The 16,841-nt window shown below is 50.2% G+C and overlaps 1 protein-coding gene across 3 annotated transcripts in view; it reads right to left on the reverse strand.

Annotated features, from left to right (window-relative positions):
* The window catches only part of TTC39A (tetratricopeptide repeat domain 39A), a 36,955-nt gene extending 27,824 nt beyond the window's left edge, over positions 1-9,131 (reverse strand). Inside the window, exons 1-2 of one of the 3 annotated variants that reach the window (XM_044238209.1) lie at positions 9,027-9,131; positions 1,670-1,774 (exon numbers count right to left, since the gene is read on the reverse strand). In XM_044238209.1, coding sequence (XP_044094144.1) covers positions 1,670-1,774; positions 9,027-9,064 — 143 coding nt within the window. In that variant the 5' untranslated portion in view covers positions 9,065-9,131. Of the gene's footprint in view, positions 1-1,669; positions 1,778-8,024; positions 8,103-9,026 lie in introns of those variants that run through there. The other 2 variants (XM_044238208.1, XM_044238210.1) reach the window with 2 other exon arrangements.
* Between the last annotated feature and the right edge of the window lie 7,710 nt (positions 9,132-16,841).

Below are 16,841 nucleotides of genomic sequence, written 5' to 3' on the forward strand. Positions count from 1 at the left end.
AGGGAAATCCAGCTCCAGGAGATGATGTCCACTGGGGTCCCACCTTCTAGGCCCAGGCCAGCTGTCAAATTGGGGAACCAGCAGAAGAGCAAGATGTTGGGACCTGGGACTCCTTGGCCATGAGGAGGTCAGCTAAGCCTAGAGAGCTCTAGTCCTTCCCTCCTCTAACCACAGCAAAGTAAAATGAACTGGAAGCTACTCAAAGAAGTGACAAACACAGAAAACAAAAGCCCAGGCATTTGGGGTGATGAGGGGTGGAACTTGATGAGCCCATTACTTCCTGAGGACAAAGTATGGGAAACAATTAAATGAGACACTGCATGCACAATGCAGAACAATGAATGAAACTGGACCCCAACATCTTTTGAAGCTTCAGTGGCTATAAATGGGGAGGGGAGGCCATTTTTTTTTTTTTTTTTTTTTTAGCAACAATTATTTTCTCCTAGACCAGTGGTTCTTAATAAAGATGGGGAGATATTTTTCCTCCCCCAACCCCAACCCCCAGTATCTGGCAATTTCATGAAACACTTTTTTCTTGTCAAAATGGGGATGTGGGTGGGGAATGTGTTAACATCTACTGTTTGAAGAGAACTCTCAAACTGAAAAGAAAGGAAAACATCTTTTCTGGAATGGAGCAGGGGCTTAGATAAGGGGCAGCTTCACTGCCTTAAGTATGACATTAAAAGGTAGCCTCATGGAAAGACAGGTCTCTCCCTAGTGCCTCTTTTCATTCAGGGCGAGCATTTCCTCTTTGGGGCCTAAATTGTCTGGCCCGAGTTATGGAACTTCTGGTAGAGTGTCCTCGTGAGATGAGGCAGGGTAAGGCAGCCCTTCAACACAAGAGGGCTGTGGGGAGAGGGTGAGGAAGGTGTGAGGGGAGGTGGCAGGGAGGAACCTGCATAGGGACAGGTAACGACCAGAAGGGAAGTGGAACTGGGAAGTCTTCGAAAAATACTGGGAGGGAGGAGTGCCTGGGTGGCTCAGGTCATGATCCCAGGGTCCTGGGATCGAGTTCCGTGGGGGAGCCTGCTTCTCCCTCTGCCTGTTGCTCCCCCTGCTTGTGCATTCACATGCACTCACTCTCTCTGACAAATAAATAAAATCTTAAAAAAAAAAAACAACTGAAAAAAGTGATAAAGGAAGAGAAGTATAACCATATTGTTTAGAAAGAAGGCAGTAAACACTGGAAGAAATGGATAAATGGTTAACCAACATTATTACCCTGAAGGGCTTGAGTAAAGGCAACTCAAATCTTTAGTGCTCTGGGGAAAAATGAGGAAAAGCAGCTGTTGTTAGAGCTGACAGGGGAGGAACCCCAAGTGGATTCAGTGGGAACAAGAAGCCAAAGTGGAAGAGGCCACAAGAACCTAAAGGAAGGAAGTCACAATGACCTTGGAGTAGGCCTGGCTGCTCAGGGGTATAGAATGGGGAGCCTGAGCCCCTACTTCTATGGGTCTCTTGGAAGGTCATAGTGACCCAAAAGGCTGAAGGCAGTCAGTTACACGGGGTTCCTTTTATATAAGACCTCTGGTTCTCCATGACCAGACACTGCCTCACCCCCCTCCCTCCACTACATGTGGGCTCTAGAGTGTGCTCATGCACATGCACAGATACACACACACACACACACACCCCTGACCCCCACCCACAACCTAGGTATAAGCCTCACCTGGGCTTGAGGTAGCTGAGTGCTTCTGAGAACTGGTTGGTGAGGAAGAGGTCCAGGGCGATCATGCACTGGTCCAGGGCCTCATGGAGGCTGCTCACAGAAGTCCTGCTGGGAGAGACAGCAAGTGACCAGAAGACCTCAAACCCCCTCCAGGCTGGAACCGAGCCCCATAGGGCCCATGCGACCTCCCTGTGGGCCTTGGGTGCCTTCCAGGCTGCCCACTCTGTACTGGGACACAAAGACAATCTGGACCCACTTTCAAGTGTTCCCAAAGGTGGGAGGACAGCAGAATGAGGGCATCATCTAAGATCTCGTTGAGGGGTTTGGGGAAGAGCAGAGGATGGAGGGCAAGGAAGCCTGAGGAACAAATTTATCTTACCCCTCACAAGGGTAAAGGGAGTCTTTATGGCCCTTCTGACCCATCGGGATTTTCGGCTCCTGCAGGGGGGCACAGCCCACCCACTAAATCCCGCTTCAGTCCTTTTTCTCCTCCTCCTTCTTCAGGACTTCTCCTGCCCACCTTGGGCCTGCACTCTAGAACCCCAGAAACACTGTCACAATGGACTGTAGTGTACAGCAGACTGTACGGCCTGTCCAGGGCCCTTTATCCTCAAGGATCACTTTCCCAATGGCATTTCAGTGAACCCTACCATCTTCAAGTCCTTATACTTCTCTATAGCTTTTATCACTCACATATATACACACACACTCTTTTATTTGTATGTATGTATGTATTTTTAGTTATGTTGTGCTTATTATCTGTCTTCCTCCACTAAAAGTAAGCTTCCCACGGGCAGGGATCCTTGTTTTGTTCACTGCTGTATCCCCAGCATCTAGTATCTGGTACAAAGTGGGCTTTTGATAAGTATCCATTAAGTGAATGAAAAAAAAAAAAAAAAAGAACGAGGAGTCTCAGATTAGGAAAACAAATCCTTGGCCTTTCTGGGTCTCAGCTTCTCCATCCGAAAAATGAGAAATTAAAGTAGGATATCCCAAAAATCCTCTCTTGAGGATGGTCTTGAGGATGTCTCTTCTCAAGGAGTTTCTTTTGAGAGAAGGTTCCAAAAGCTGCCTTGATGACCTGACTGAAGGGAGATCCTTTGCCCCAAAAGCCAGTTGAGAGTTCGTTCCTTTCCACCAGGTAAATGTCTACACACACTTTGGGGCCCAGCTTTAATGTCTCTTCCTCCATGCACGTGGAGAAGCAGATCATCCCAGCAAATCAAAACACGAGTCTTGTTCAAAACTGAACTCTTGTTCACTTTCCCAAAGCTGTTCTCCCCGTGTTTGCCATCTTAATAAATGACACCCCTCAACCCAGTTTCTCAAGCCAGAAATCTGATAGTCAGCCCTGATACATCCCTTTCCCAGGCTGCTCTGCTACCCCCTCCCTGAGCTCTGTCAGTCCTGCCTCCCAAACATCACTTAACTCACCCCCTTCTGAGCGGGTTTGCTCCGGTGTGCCGACCTCCACCCAGGTCTGATGGAAGACCAGCCTTTCCACTCTCACCCCTCCTACCCTTTCTCTCTTCTTCACTGTTGGACCATTTGCTCAGTATTTCAAGTCTCTTAATGCTCTTCTTTGCCATCTCTTTGACTCTGTGAAATTCTGAGCAATTTTTTCAGAACTTCCATTTCACTAATTCTCTTGAGGTGTATCTGATCTGCTACTTTTCCTGAGTTTTTAACGATTATCTTTCATATTTCTAAAAATTCCACTTTCTTCCTCTTCAGATACATTTGGTCATTTGGGGCAGTATTTAGTTCCCTGCTTATGGTTTCAGGTCCATCTTTGATTTCTTTACATGTTTATAAAATAGTTCTATTCTAGATCTTATAATTCCAGCATCTTAGACGCTCAGGGAAACAAATTCTGTTGTTTCTTGATTTGGGTGTCTATTGCTCACAGTGACTTGTTTCCTTGTGTGTTCTGTAATTTTACCAGGAGCTCCTATTTGGCTGATCCCAAAGGGATCTTAGGAAAAGGATCTATTCCTCCAGAGAGGATTTTCACTTACTTTGGCCAAATTCCCTGGGGTGCTACCATCTGATGATACTTAAGTTACTTTTTTGGATTAGTATTTCCAGGACCACAAAGGGAGTACGTCTTCAAACCCACAATTTGTGTGAGGGCAGATTTGTATTTATAATTTTCTCCACCAGACCTGTCATCCCCCTTTTTGGGGAAGGGTGGCTATTTCTTTCCAGCCAGCGACTCTATTTGCTGAGGGGGTAGACCTTTGAAGGTCCCAGATGGTGGTTGTGGTAGGGAGACTAGGTTTCAACTCCTCACACTGGGTAGGCCTAAGTCCTTACTTATCATCCCTTGAGTAGTCGTTAAAACTCAAGGTTCTGGATTTCTGGAATTTGTCAATACCTTCATCTCATTTATCAGCTTGATTTCAGCTTCCTTTCTGTTCTTGGCTTGAGAGGATTTCTCTTACTTCTGTGGGAGTTCAGGAATGTATTTTAAAGGATGTTTGGAGTAACCCATACAGCCTCTTGGTAGTTCTTATAAGGGAGAATGCTGGAAGCATTATTCCCTCTAACCCATCCTTCTCACAACAGCCAAAGTTATCTGTTTAAAACCCAAATCTGACCATGTCACTTCTGAACTTGAAATCTTCACTGGCTTCCTATTACTCTTAGGATAAAGACCAAGTTTCTTTCTATGGCTGAAAAGTCCCCACAGAAGCAGTCCCTGTCCCTCTCTTCATGAGACAGGCACAGTGTCTTCCTTTGTGCCCAGGGCTTAGCCTAGTGACTGGTGTTCAGTCTGCCCATTCTGCTGGATGAATGGGTAAGGAGGCAGTGAGCACCTACCTCTCTGGGCCTTCTCTCCTTGAACCCTCACGAAGCCCATGAGGTAGGATTATTATCCCCACTACAGATGAGGCACAGAGGAAAGGTGACCAGGCCAAGATTACATGGCCAAGCATGGGCTCTAACCAAGTTTCTGCCTGAGTCAGTGCCCATCCACCAGCTCAGCCCTCAGAAGTCAAGTTCATCATCCTGGCTTATGACCATCTCCAAACAATTCCAGAGCCAAGAGCCTACCTCCCATTTCTGCATATACCCTATCACCGCCACCACCTCTGCCTCCCATCAAGAAAGACGTTCTGCCTGCTTGCTCTACGTGGAGGGAAAGACAGATGGACAAACAGCACAGAGGTGCATTCCCTCTCTTGACTGTCCCAGTACCTCTTCTGCTCAAGTGCTGTGACGTGGGCCTGAGGTGACGTCTCCAGACTGGTGCTGCTTTGGGGTGGCTCTGGGGCTGATTTCCTCCTTCATTTCCTCCTACAAACACCCACTAATCTCTGGTTCTGACCCAAACCTGGCCCTGTCCTTGAAGAGTTCACAGTCTACAGAAGTGACAGATGCAGGCAGAGGCAATGACAACCAGAACCATCGGGGCTGCAATCATGAGGATCAATGAAGGCTAAGGAGGCCCAGAAGTGGAGATGGGGCACTTTCTGGAAAGCTTTCTGGAAAAGATGGCACTGAACTGAGGACAAGATGGAGAAAGAAGTCCAAGAAGAGGAAAAAGCCTGAGCAAGGAGCTAGAGTCATGATACCATAGTGACAAAGAGGCACAAGCCGTAGGGGGAGGTGGCAAGATGGGCTCTGGAAGGCGTGCTAAGTGCAGGGGTGAGGTGCTGGTGTGGGCTGGATGGGGACATTGGGCCCATTTGACTTAATGATGGCATTAATAACCACCCCTTCATCACCATGAGACTATCACTTCAAGTTCTAAACCGATCACTACCTTACTTCATTCAATCCTCCCACCAGCTCAAAGGCAGGCAATGTTTATCTGCAACTAACAAAAAGGAGATAAAGAAAATACAAAAAGGAACCTAGGGAGAAGGCAGAAAAGTTTCCACAAAAAAGCAAGTTTGCCAAACCTTTCTCCTCCCCTGGCTGTGACTGCAGTCTCTACTTCTCTGCATGCTGTCCTGTGCCTTCAAGGCCCTTCTGCTCCAGTCCACCTTGACAGCCCAGGTTAATACATTATTGAGCTCCTGAGGGGTCAATGGTGGCCTTTCCACTGTTCCTGGAAGAACCCGAGGCCCAGAGGTGCCGCTGAGCTGGATGGAGCGTGGGGCAGGGCTGGTGACTAATGCCAGGAGCTTTGGCATCATAGGGGAGGGAGGCTTGAAGCTGGAGTGAGAAGGGAGCTGGAGGGGGTGAGGGGGTGTCAGGCAGCCTGGAGTCATTCCACTCTCCCCTTCCCTCCCTCTTCCCCGCTTCAGTCTTTCTGGAAGACACCTGATGCAGAGAGCTGGATAAAGCAGGGGGACCTCTCCCTTCCCACTGGGGCAGTCAAGGAAGCAGTGCAAAAAGGTCACTCAGGGAGCAGACTGGAGCCAGAGCTGGCTTTTCCCCCCTGCTTCACCAAGCAGGAAGAACTCTATCTGGGGTGTGGGGAGGGGATCTGTCCATGGGGACCTATCCCAAAGTGACCTCCCTAATTGCACATATGATTGTGACTCTCCTTCCAGAGAAGCCCCCCTTAGCTGTGAATAAAGTGAGTATGATGTGGCTTGGACTGATTTGACATGCCTTGGGCAATGTGACCTTAAGAGTTTTGAAAGCGGATAACCCTGGTCCCAAACTGCAGCTCAGCAACCACTTGTTAGAGACACTTGGGAAGGTTCTTTAGCCTCTATGAGCCTCAGTGTCCTCGTCAATAAGATGAGAATGGCAGTTCCTACCTCCTCAGTTGTTGAGAAGAATGACTGAGACCATGCAAAGCACAGTAATAAGTCCTCAGGAAATGTTAGCCAGTGTTACTTTTTTTCCTACAAGAATGTGTTTCCATTCTCTAAGAGTATGTGTTTCCATCATGTCTGGAGCAAAACTGCTTTCGTAAGAAAATTAAATAACTTTAAAACATTGAGTGTACATACTCTATGACCCAGCAATTCCATTCCTATGGGGCATCTGAGAAAAAAACTCGCATATGCACAAAGGACAACCTATGAGAATATCTACTATTCAAATAGCAAGACTCTGGGAACCACCTCAATGTCCATCAAAAAGGCCGATAAATAAATGGGGGATCCTACATCAGGTGGTACATCATACATCAGCGAAAATGGGAACCAAAGCTGCAAGGATTAAGAAGGCTACATCTCAGAAACCTGAAGCTCAGTGAGAAAAAGCAAGTTGTGGAATGACTCACACTGGGTGACTCCATTTATGTAAAAATTTTAAAGTCAGAACAAGCTACATTTTCTTAGACTTATACACACTCAGCAAAAGAATAAAAACATAGAATGGCAAAACCAATGATACTGTAATAGTGTTGTAGGATGACAGATGGTAGCTACATGTGGGGAGCACAGCATAATATAGAGAAGTTGAATCACTACGCTATACACCTGAAACTAATGTAACACTGTGTGTCAACTATACTCAAATAAAATTTAAAAACTAAAAATGCAAATGCCAAAATCAAAATTCAGGATGGCAGTTATCTCTGGAGAGGGAAGTGGGGAGGGTCCACAGAGGCTTTCAAAGTCTGTGCTAGAATTTATTTCTTAACAAGAAGAATATGAAATAAGTGGGCACAATGTTAACATCTGAAAAAGCTGGGTGGCAAGGTCATGGGGTTCATTTTATTACCTGCTATATTTTTCTAAAGGCTTAAAATATTTCAAAATTTTTTAAGTGGTGGAGATTTAAAGTTTGGTTTGTTTACCATTGATCCACAAATACTGGGCTGGGCCCAGAGCAGGCCTTGGGAGTGTTTGCTGAGTGACTGAGTACCTATTGTGAAGGCGGAACTGCTTTGCCTCTGCTCTGCTCAGACCCTACCAGGGTGGCACTGACCAGGGACAGGAGCAGATGGACCCGTGTGGCCTCAAAGAAGAGGGGGACCTGGAGGGCATGCAGTGGGGCAGGTATGGTTCAGTATGAGGACGTGTGAAGAAGAGCCACCAGTGCTGGAAGACTGAGCTTGCTACCCTAGAGGTCCATGGAGGGGCCAGAGGAGCCAGCAGAGGAGCCTGGACTCAGGCAGGTATATGAGCGTGCAAGGAAGAGGGATGGATGTGGCTTCTAGCTTGGGAGTCCAGGATTCTCTGATAGGTGTCCTGCTCCATGCCTGCCTTCTCTCCAGGAAGCTTCTTTCCTAGGCACACTAGGGTGGTACTTAGGGCTGGGCAGAAAGGACCTAACAGGCTAGAGAGGACCTAACAGGCTAGAGATTTACAGACTTCAGCTCAGAGCAGGAAGAGAGCAGCCATGCCTGGCCTCCCTGTATTTTCCAAAGGAGGGACCAGAATTCCAGGGAGGATAAAGGATATGGCCCAAATCATATAACAAACGTGGTCAGGGAAAAACTCACCAGGCAACCGTCCCCCAGGCCGGAGTGTCCCTCAGTGACCCAACCTCTAAGCTTTCACCCAGGATGCACATACAGGTGCTGTGGAGGCCTCCAGCTGAGGCTGGCACCGCCCCCGCCCCCCCACTCCCCCCTCCCCGTCACCTCCCTGTTCACATGTTAGCCCTGAGGCCCTCGGCAAATATTGTCCCTGGTGGTGAGGCTGCAGGTAGGGCAGGCACACCTCCCAGCTCACCTGAGCCAGATCTCCACCCAGCAGCTTCCCAGCATGGCCCTCAGGAGTCGCCCCCCTACTCACCCGCGCCCAGGAAAGGGCCACCTGCTCCAGGTCCCCCAGCTGCTAGCAGCTATCACTACTACAGGGGCAGTGTAGGGATTCTACAGCGTTCCTCAGTGGGGTGGGGAAGAGCAGGAGAGCCATATTGGAAGTGACAACACCCACCTTTACTACCCCAGTTCCTGCTGCGCCCAATGGGCACAGCTGATTCATATCTTAGCCTTTAACTCCTTCAGACATCCCCGAAGATGGGGCAGTACGGCGCGCGGGTGGGGGCTCCAGCATCAGCGAGAGCTGAGTTCAAATTCCAGGCCCAGCGCTCACCTCCTGGGTAACGGAAGGCAAGTCACTTAAGAGCTATGCCTCAGTTTCCCAACTGTAACGGAGGTGAAAACAACAGAGCCCACCACAGGTGTAAACGCCACGAGGAGAGGAAGGCGGCTCTGACGTGGCCGTTACTACAGCTCCACGAGAAAGTTGGGACCCAGAAGGGAGTGACAGCCCCAGGATCCCCGGCGCCTCTACTTCCCTCGCGCGAGCCTCCACAACCCCCTCCCTGCTCACCGGCGGCGACGGCTCCCGGAGGCCGGGCGGAGCGCCGGGCGGGGCGTGGGGGGCGGCTGGGAGCCGCAGTGCGGGCCGCCAGCCGGAGGCGCGGGGGAGACCGGGCCCCGCGCCCGCCCCCACCCCCCAACCCGGGCCCAGGGCCGCTCCAGCCGCGCACTTACCCCGCGGCCAGGGAGTCCGCGGCGCCCGCCGAGCTCATCGCGGAGAGGGGCGGGCAGCGTGCCCCCGCAGGACGCCAGCCGCGGCCCAGGTGCTGCCGCCGGAACCCCGAGCCGGGCGCTGTGCGGCCGAGCCGCAGACGCGGCGGCCGGGGAGGGGCGCGCCGGGGGCGGGGAAGGCGGCGGGGCCGGGCCGGGCCTCGGTCTGCTTGTCCGTGCAGTGGGGCCGCGGCCGCCGCCCGTCTGCGGCCGACTGGAGGAGGCTGGGGCTGGGCGGGGGGCGGCCGCGAGATGCGCCCCCACCCTCAGCTCTCAGACGTGAGAGATCCTGGCGCCCACGGTTCGCCGGGCCCATGCCGAGTGTCCTCGCTGCGCAGCCCCCAGGGGCCGGAGCTCGCTCCTTCCTCACACAGCCCCACGTATCTGTGGCCAGAAAGTTCTCTTAGACCTGAGGTCCATCTCCCAGTCATCTCTCCCCTCCCCCACCCCAGATCCCGCCTCGCATCGGCCCCCACCTGAGCCCTTCGTCATCCTACTGCATTGGCGGGGGGCATTCATGCTGAGAAAGACACAGCCTCCAGAGTCAGGCTTGGGTTTTAATACTCCCCTTTGCCCACTGCCGCACTGTGCGTGCGGCACTCGAGAAAGCGGAAAATAACGTGGTTTAGCACCCGCTGCTAGCCAGGGGTTCACAACGGCCTTCTCAAATCATCCCCAGAGCTTCCATTTTACAGAGATGGGGCACAGAGTTTATGTGACTTGCTCAAGTTAACTCACCTAATAAATGGCAAGTCCTGATTGGAACTGGCCCTCCAGGGTGGACACTCTTGTCTCTCTTCCCACCTTGGTCCCATTTCCTCGGAGTCCCCAACCCCTATACGGAGTCATCCAGAACACTCCTCAAATGCTCACTGTGTGCATAGCCCTAAGGTACATGTCTAGGGCCAGGGCTGAAGCCCACCTGGCATTCTGGCACAAAGAGTCACTGGTCTGTGAGGAGTTAACCAGCCACCACTTCCAGGCCCCAGATGCTCTTAATCATGACTCATCAGAGCACGTGGCTGCCATTAGAACTGTCCCTTTACAAAGGATAGAAGGAGGAGGGACTCCAGCGCCCCTGGAGCAACCCTTAGCTCCAGGATGTCAGAAGAGGAAGCAGGAGGAGCCTGGTAGAGGCAGGCCTCTTAGGAAGAGGGCTGCAGAATGGGTCCTGGGAGAGCCAGGTAGACTGAGCCTGGTGGCAGAGGGGAGAGGTTTAGAAGATTCCTGTTTAAATCCAGACAGGCTGTCTGGAAAGGTAGTGAGTTCTTATCCTGCCCATATGTGAACAGAGGCTAGATGTTCACTGGCAAGGATCATCCTATGTCTGGGATTCTGAGACATGAGCACAAAAAGGTAATTAACTACAAGGAGTCGGCTATGATGAGATCTACTGTCACCTCGAGGACTCCAGATAAGAAAGAATGCAACATAGAATGGAGGGGTGGGGAGAGGGCTTCCTGGAGAAGGTGGGCACAGAGTTGAGCCTCGAAGTTTATATTGTTTATACACAATAAAGTCGTGGAAAGGGTGTACCAGATGGGAGAACAGCATGGGTGAAAGCAGCATGGAGTGGGCAGAGGCACACCCATGTCCGCTGGCGTTTGTGAGGCTGGGGAGAGGACCAGGAATGTGTATGAAGAGGAGCCTCGGTAATGAGGCTGGGACACCCTATCGCAACCCATGCCCATCTCTTGGCATTTGTACTAGCTCGTCCCTCTGCCTAGAACACACCTTCCTCCCTTATCACTTATTCATTCGTTTAATCAGGGTTCAATCCAGAAGCTTACAATTGGAAGCCTTTCCCCCCCCCAAAAAAAAAGAATACAAATCTGCCAATAGAAAACTGCCAGAGTCCTCCCAGAGCCGTGGAAAGGGCCAGGTGAGTGAGCACTTCTGAAGCTTTATGCTACGTTAGATACAGGTAAATCTCCACTGGATTTAACCAACATTTATTAAGAGCCTGATATATGCCCAAACTCCTACTCGCCCCGCAGGTTTCAGTTCAGGCAGCACCTCTTCCAGAAAGCCCTCCCTCCCTGGCGGTGTTAGGTGCTTCCTGGGTACACACTGCCCTAACCCCCTCTGACCTCCCCTCATCACCGTGGCGGACACCATCTTGGGGGGATGGGAGTGGAGTGAGGTGTGTATGTGATTGTCTCTGCTATCAGACTGGGAGCTTTTGGAGGATCAGGTCTGGTCAGACATCTCTGCTTCTGATGAATCACCGAATACCAACACTTGGCCTAGCACTTTACCATTTCCCTCTGAGGTAGTGATTATGATGACTGATGTCCACCAAAGGCTTACTACATGCGACACAGGTTAAGTGTACAACACAGACTATCTCATTTAATGCTCACTTTTAACCACCTCTCTGAGCCTCAGTTTCCTCATCAGTAAAATGGAAATACTGCCTGCTTCAAAGGGTGGTTGTGAGGATTAAGAATTTCTCTATCTAAACTGCCCCCATAGTTCCTGGCAGGAGAGACAGTGCTGAGCGGCACTCCGGTGGTGGTGGCAGCAAGGCAGAGGCTAGCATTCTCCCATTGTAGATGAAACTGAATCTCAACACCATAAGCAGCCAAGTTGCCTTCAGAGTTGCAGTGGTCCCCACACAGCAGTGGCAATGATGCTGGAGTCACTCACCTGATGAGTCAGAGCCCCAGAGTGGTCCACCTTCAGGAGGGCTCCACCCAGGCAGCTCCCAGCCCCCAGGAGCTCTGGCTCAGCCCCAACCCTGGGGAGCCTGGGAGTCACCATTATTTCTGCCTCCCAACCCAAGTGACTCTGCTCACGTCACCTGCCCATTTCCACCTCAAGCTGATAGCCAAGCTGAGGGGACCGGATAGTATGCTGAGTCCTGGGTTCCTTCCTCCCCTGCTGGGGGAGTTTCCTGGTGCTTTGTGCCTGGAAGTTGCCAAGCCTGCTTCCTCTCTCATTTTCTCCCCTACCTGCAAGAACAAACCACTGGGCTCACCACACCTGATAGCCCTGAGAACCTCCATGGACTGCTTTTACCTGAACCATCTGTCAGCTTAAGAAGGCTCTCAGTAAGCATTTGTTTAGTGAAACCTCCTCAGGATGCTCCAAAAAGCTCCACAGAGGCTTTATCTCTCATCCCACAGTGGTTTTGACCAAGTGGACTTGGACTCAGGTCTTGGCTCCTTATCCTATGGGAAAAGTGTGTGGAAAAGGGGGTGGGTCACGGAAATGGGAGTGTGAGCATGTGAAAAGCGATACCATTGCTGTAGAAACAAAGCTTAAGTTGTGACGCCTCCTCTGCCTCTACCCCTCTGACCCTGTCTACCCATTTGTAAGTCTGCGATAACAGTGCCCACCTCTCAGGGATGCTGTGGGGCTTTACTGGGCATTACTGAGGTGATGCCTCAGCCCCTTTCCTCTTCTCCCTCTTCCCTCTTCTCAGTCCCTTCCTCCAGTCTTTCCCTGCCAGGAAGCAGCCCCCAACTAGCTCTCTCTACCAGCCCAGAACTAGCTGGTTGGACTCCAGAGACCCTGCCCAACCCTCCCCCCCCCCTGCCCCTAACCCAGCAGGGCTGGTGACTATACAGCAGGTTTTCTTAAATTGAGTGAGCCCCACCCAGCAGATTGCCAGCTTGGGCGGGTTAATAATTCACAGTCAACAGGCCCATCAACAAAAGGCCCTTAAACAGGGCTGTGACAATCACAGTTCTAAAATATTCCTTGGCAGGCGCTCCTAAGGAAGACCTAGGCCTATGTGTTGGGCCAGCCTCCTCCCTCCTAGCTGTGTAACATTGGGCAAGTTACTGCCCCACTCTGGACCTTAGGTTCCTCTTCTCCCCATACAGAGGGGAGAGAAGGGTGGGCCAGGAGCCCAAAGCCCTTCCTTGCACTGATGTTCTTGGTTCGGGGGTCTGAGCTCTTCTACCAAAGTTTGGTCTCCCAGAGCAGCTGAAAGTGGATCTGAGGAAGGAGCCCCCATCAGGCACAAAGGGCCAGGAACATTTTTGATTGAAAAAAAAAAGCAAATCACTCTATGAGCTTGAGGCAGGACAGGGAGTAGTTTAGAGAGCAGGTTGGCGCCCCAGCTCTGACACCCTGGATGGATGACTTCAACTCTGAGATGGGGATGATGATGGCACTGAGCTCATCAGGCTGTTGCAAGGATTAAATGAGCTTTATTTTAACATCATAAAGCACTTGTAACAGGGCCTTAACCACTAATTTTTGAGCTTTAGTTTCCTCACCTATAATGCAGGGATAATAGGATTGTTGTGAACGTTAAACGTGAACAATAAATGAGCAAATGGACCCCAAAGAGCTCTGGAACTGTGCAAGGCCGTCCAGAGAGGAGGGGTGACCAGAGAAGATGTGCATGCAGACCTGGCCAGGGCCGCAAAGACATCCACTGGACACCTACCATGTACATTTATGGCAAATGTGCTACTTCCCACACTGCCACAGGGAGCAGAAAGCAGTGCCTTCTTTCGGAAGGGCAACGGGAATTTTGGACTGAAAACCTTAGAAAGGTGACCCAGTAACATCCAGGCAACCAATGCATCTGAAGAAACAGTCACAGACATAAAGATTTCTTATACAAAGATGTTCAACATAGTGTTTTCTATAATAAGGACACAGCTGGTAATAACCTAAATGCCCATGAATGAAGAATTATTTCAATGAGTTATAGTGAATTTATAGGGTCAAATAGTCTGCAGATATTTAAATTATATTTATAGAGAATTTCTTTGCCCAGACTACTACATTATTTCCCAAGTAGTTTCTCTGCTCCAGCCCCTGTCTCCTTATTGTCTTCACACAGAACCAGACCCATTTGATCTGATCATGTCACTCGTCTGTTCAAAACCCCACATTGGCTCCACATATTGTTCAGTACAAAACTAAAGTCTCCACATGGCCTTGAGGCTCTGAATGACATGCACCCCCATCTCTCTCTATCTCTGACATCATCTCCCTTTCTCTCTCTCCCACATATTCAGCTACTCTGGCTTCCTCGCTTTTTTCCAAATATGTCAGGCACACTCCCACCTCAGGGCCTTTGTACTTGCTCTTCCTTCTGCCTGGAATGCTCTTCCTGCAGATAATCACATGATTACCCCTCCACCAAAAAGCTTCAAATCTCAGCTCACATAACACCTTCTCCGTGAGGACTTCCCTGACCATTCTGTTTAAAATGGAGCTTTTGCCTTCATCCTCCCTATTCTTTCATCCTGCAATTTTTTTTATTTTTTATTTATTTATTTGACACAGAGAGAGAGATCACAAGTAGGCAAAGAGAGAGGGGGAAGCAGGCTCCCTGCTGAGCAGAAAGCCCAATGCTGGGCTCAATCCCAGGACCCTGGGACCATGCATGACCTGAGCGGAAGGCAGAGGCCTTACCCCACTGAGCCACCCAGGCGCCCTGATCCTGCAATATTTTTTACACAGCATGTGTTATTTTACCTTCTGAATATTTTGCTTATTCACTTATTTTCTGTCTCTGCCTATTAAATTCTACACTCGGGACGCCTGGGTGGCTCAGTTGGTTGGACGACTGCCTTCGGCTCAGGGCGTGATCCTGGAGTCCCGGGATCGAGTCCCACATCAGGCTCCCAGCTCCACAGGAAGTCTGCTTCGCTCTCTGACCTTCTCCTCGCTCATGCTCTCTCTCACTGTCTATCTCTCTCAAATAAATAAATAAAATCTTTAAAAAAAAAAAAAATTCTACACTCTACAGGGGAGGGATTTTTTTTTTTTTTTGGTTTTGTTCTCCAATATATTTGCAGTGCCCAGAGCAATGCCTGACACCCAGTAGGTGCTCAGTAATTGTTGCATGAATGAGTTTTCTGGAAGGTGGGAAAATCTTTAAAAAGCAGAATACAAAAGTAGTACTAGAGAGAAAACCCCAGTGTGTGTGCATTTGAGAAAGCACAGGGAGGTTCCATCTCCTCATCTATCAGAATCGGAGACAAGAAGACCCAGTCAGAGTTGAGGTGGATGGAAGGTGATGATGCATGTCACATGAGGGCTTGGCCAAGGGCAGATCTTGCTGTTATGGGGTCACTGAGGCAGCAGGGTGGCAGGGGGTAGGAATGTTGTAGAGGCTGGGGCCTAGTTCAGAAGGTCCAGGGGTGAGAAGCCAGGGCTGAAGGGAGCTTTGGCAAGCGAAGGAGAGGGGGGACGAGTTGAGTGCAGTGCTGTGCACTGAGCCTGTGGAGAGGTCATCCCTCTCTGACTGGCCTGTCCTGTGCTCAGGGACGGCACTTGGGTATGCCCTTCAGTCACACAGGTGTAGACAAAGTACCCACCCACTTTCTTGGAAGGACAGCAAAGTTACCTTCATTCTGAGACTTAGATGCTCTGTCTGGGGGAGGGTATTTCTTAGCTGGAGATGAATTCTTGCAGGGGGAAGGTCCTCCCAGGGCCAACTCTGTGAGGGAGGGAGAGGGACACCTGAGGCTGTGGTGGAAACAAGCAGGAACAAATTTCATTCCATAGGGAAAAAAAGGACTCAAAAAGTATGGAGCATCTGGCTCAGGGTTACTGGATAGGGCATCTGATGTCCCACTCACTGTCACAGGTCCTAATATAATTGTCCTCCTGGGGTACATGGGATGAACCCAGCCACGAAGTAGGAAGAATTTCACCTAAATTCAATAGATTTCTGAACTGCAGTTTCCATCTGAAGCAGGAAGGAAAGAAAATGTGGGAAAACACCCACGGGGCCCTCCCAGATGTGGAAGTTTTGCAGTCAGCCTCCTTTCAGGATGGCTGAGGGGCTTGGCAAGGGGCCATAGAATCCTACAAATCTTCTGTTACTCATTCCCCGCTTCCTAAGGTGTTTTAAAACATTATAGACTGGTTTTAGGTCAAGCTAGCGAGGAATTAGGAGAAAGGTCTGTCCCAGCCTTGGGATGGGGTGATAAAGTGACAAGCTTCACGGACATTGTCTTATAAGCCCCCGACCCCCAGGCAGGTGTGGCCGTGGTAGTGAGGCTGAGAATGGGGCTGGGGCCAATAGTCACAATTGCAGGAGAGTGCACAAGGGACCGGTTCCCAGCTCCCAGGGTGTCAACAACAACTGTTGGGACTCTCAGAGGGAGGCGCAGGGATACTCCAAGCAAATCCTATTTTGGGGACTTCACGAAGCTATGATTCTACTTTAAGGTCTGCTTATTGGCCACAGTTATCTTAAAATATCATGCCCCACCCCTGCAACTTGATTTTAGGGGTACTGCTTCTTCCCTCCTCTCCAGCCCCACTGGCTGAATGGTAGGTGCCTCTCATTTGACTCCATCTCTCAGGGCACAGTGACTGGTTGAAGGAAGGTTCAGCTGGAATTTTTCCCTGAGCTTTTTCAAATGAGACTGATGGAGAAACCCCTTCCTCTTCTGGCCCAGGGGCACTAATGACAATAAACAGTAACACTCCTTGGTTACACTGACTATGTGTTAGGCCCTGCTCTCACCGCTTGCCCCAAACTGATTCACATAATCCTCACAACAACCCTGTGAGGCAAGTCCTAACGTTACCCTCATTTTACAGATAAGGAGATTGAAATTTGGAAAAGTTAAATAACCTGTCCAAAGTCATACTGCCAGAAAGTCCCAGAGTCAGGATCCCAAAATCAGCCGGTGTGTGGCTCCAAGATACTTTTCACTGCTTTGTCTTATTGTCCCAGGACTTGAGCTTGGAAGCTGCTGGCAGCCCTGCCTTGCACAGGATGGAGAAGAAGTAGGTGAGCATTAGGAGAGAATGGAGCCGACCGCAGAGAGAAACTGAATTGAGCAGCAGAAA

The sequence above is a fragment of the Neovison vison genome, chromosome 2 (genome assembly GCF_020171115.1).
Source record: "Neovison vison isolate M4711 chromosome 2, ASM_NN_V1, whole genome shotgun sequence".
Taxonomy (NCBI): domain Eukaryota; kingdom Metazoa; phylum Chordata; class Mammalia; order Carnivora; family Mustelidae; genus Neogale; species Neogale vison.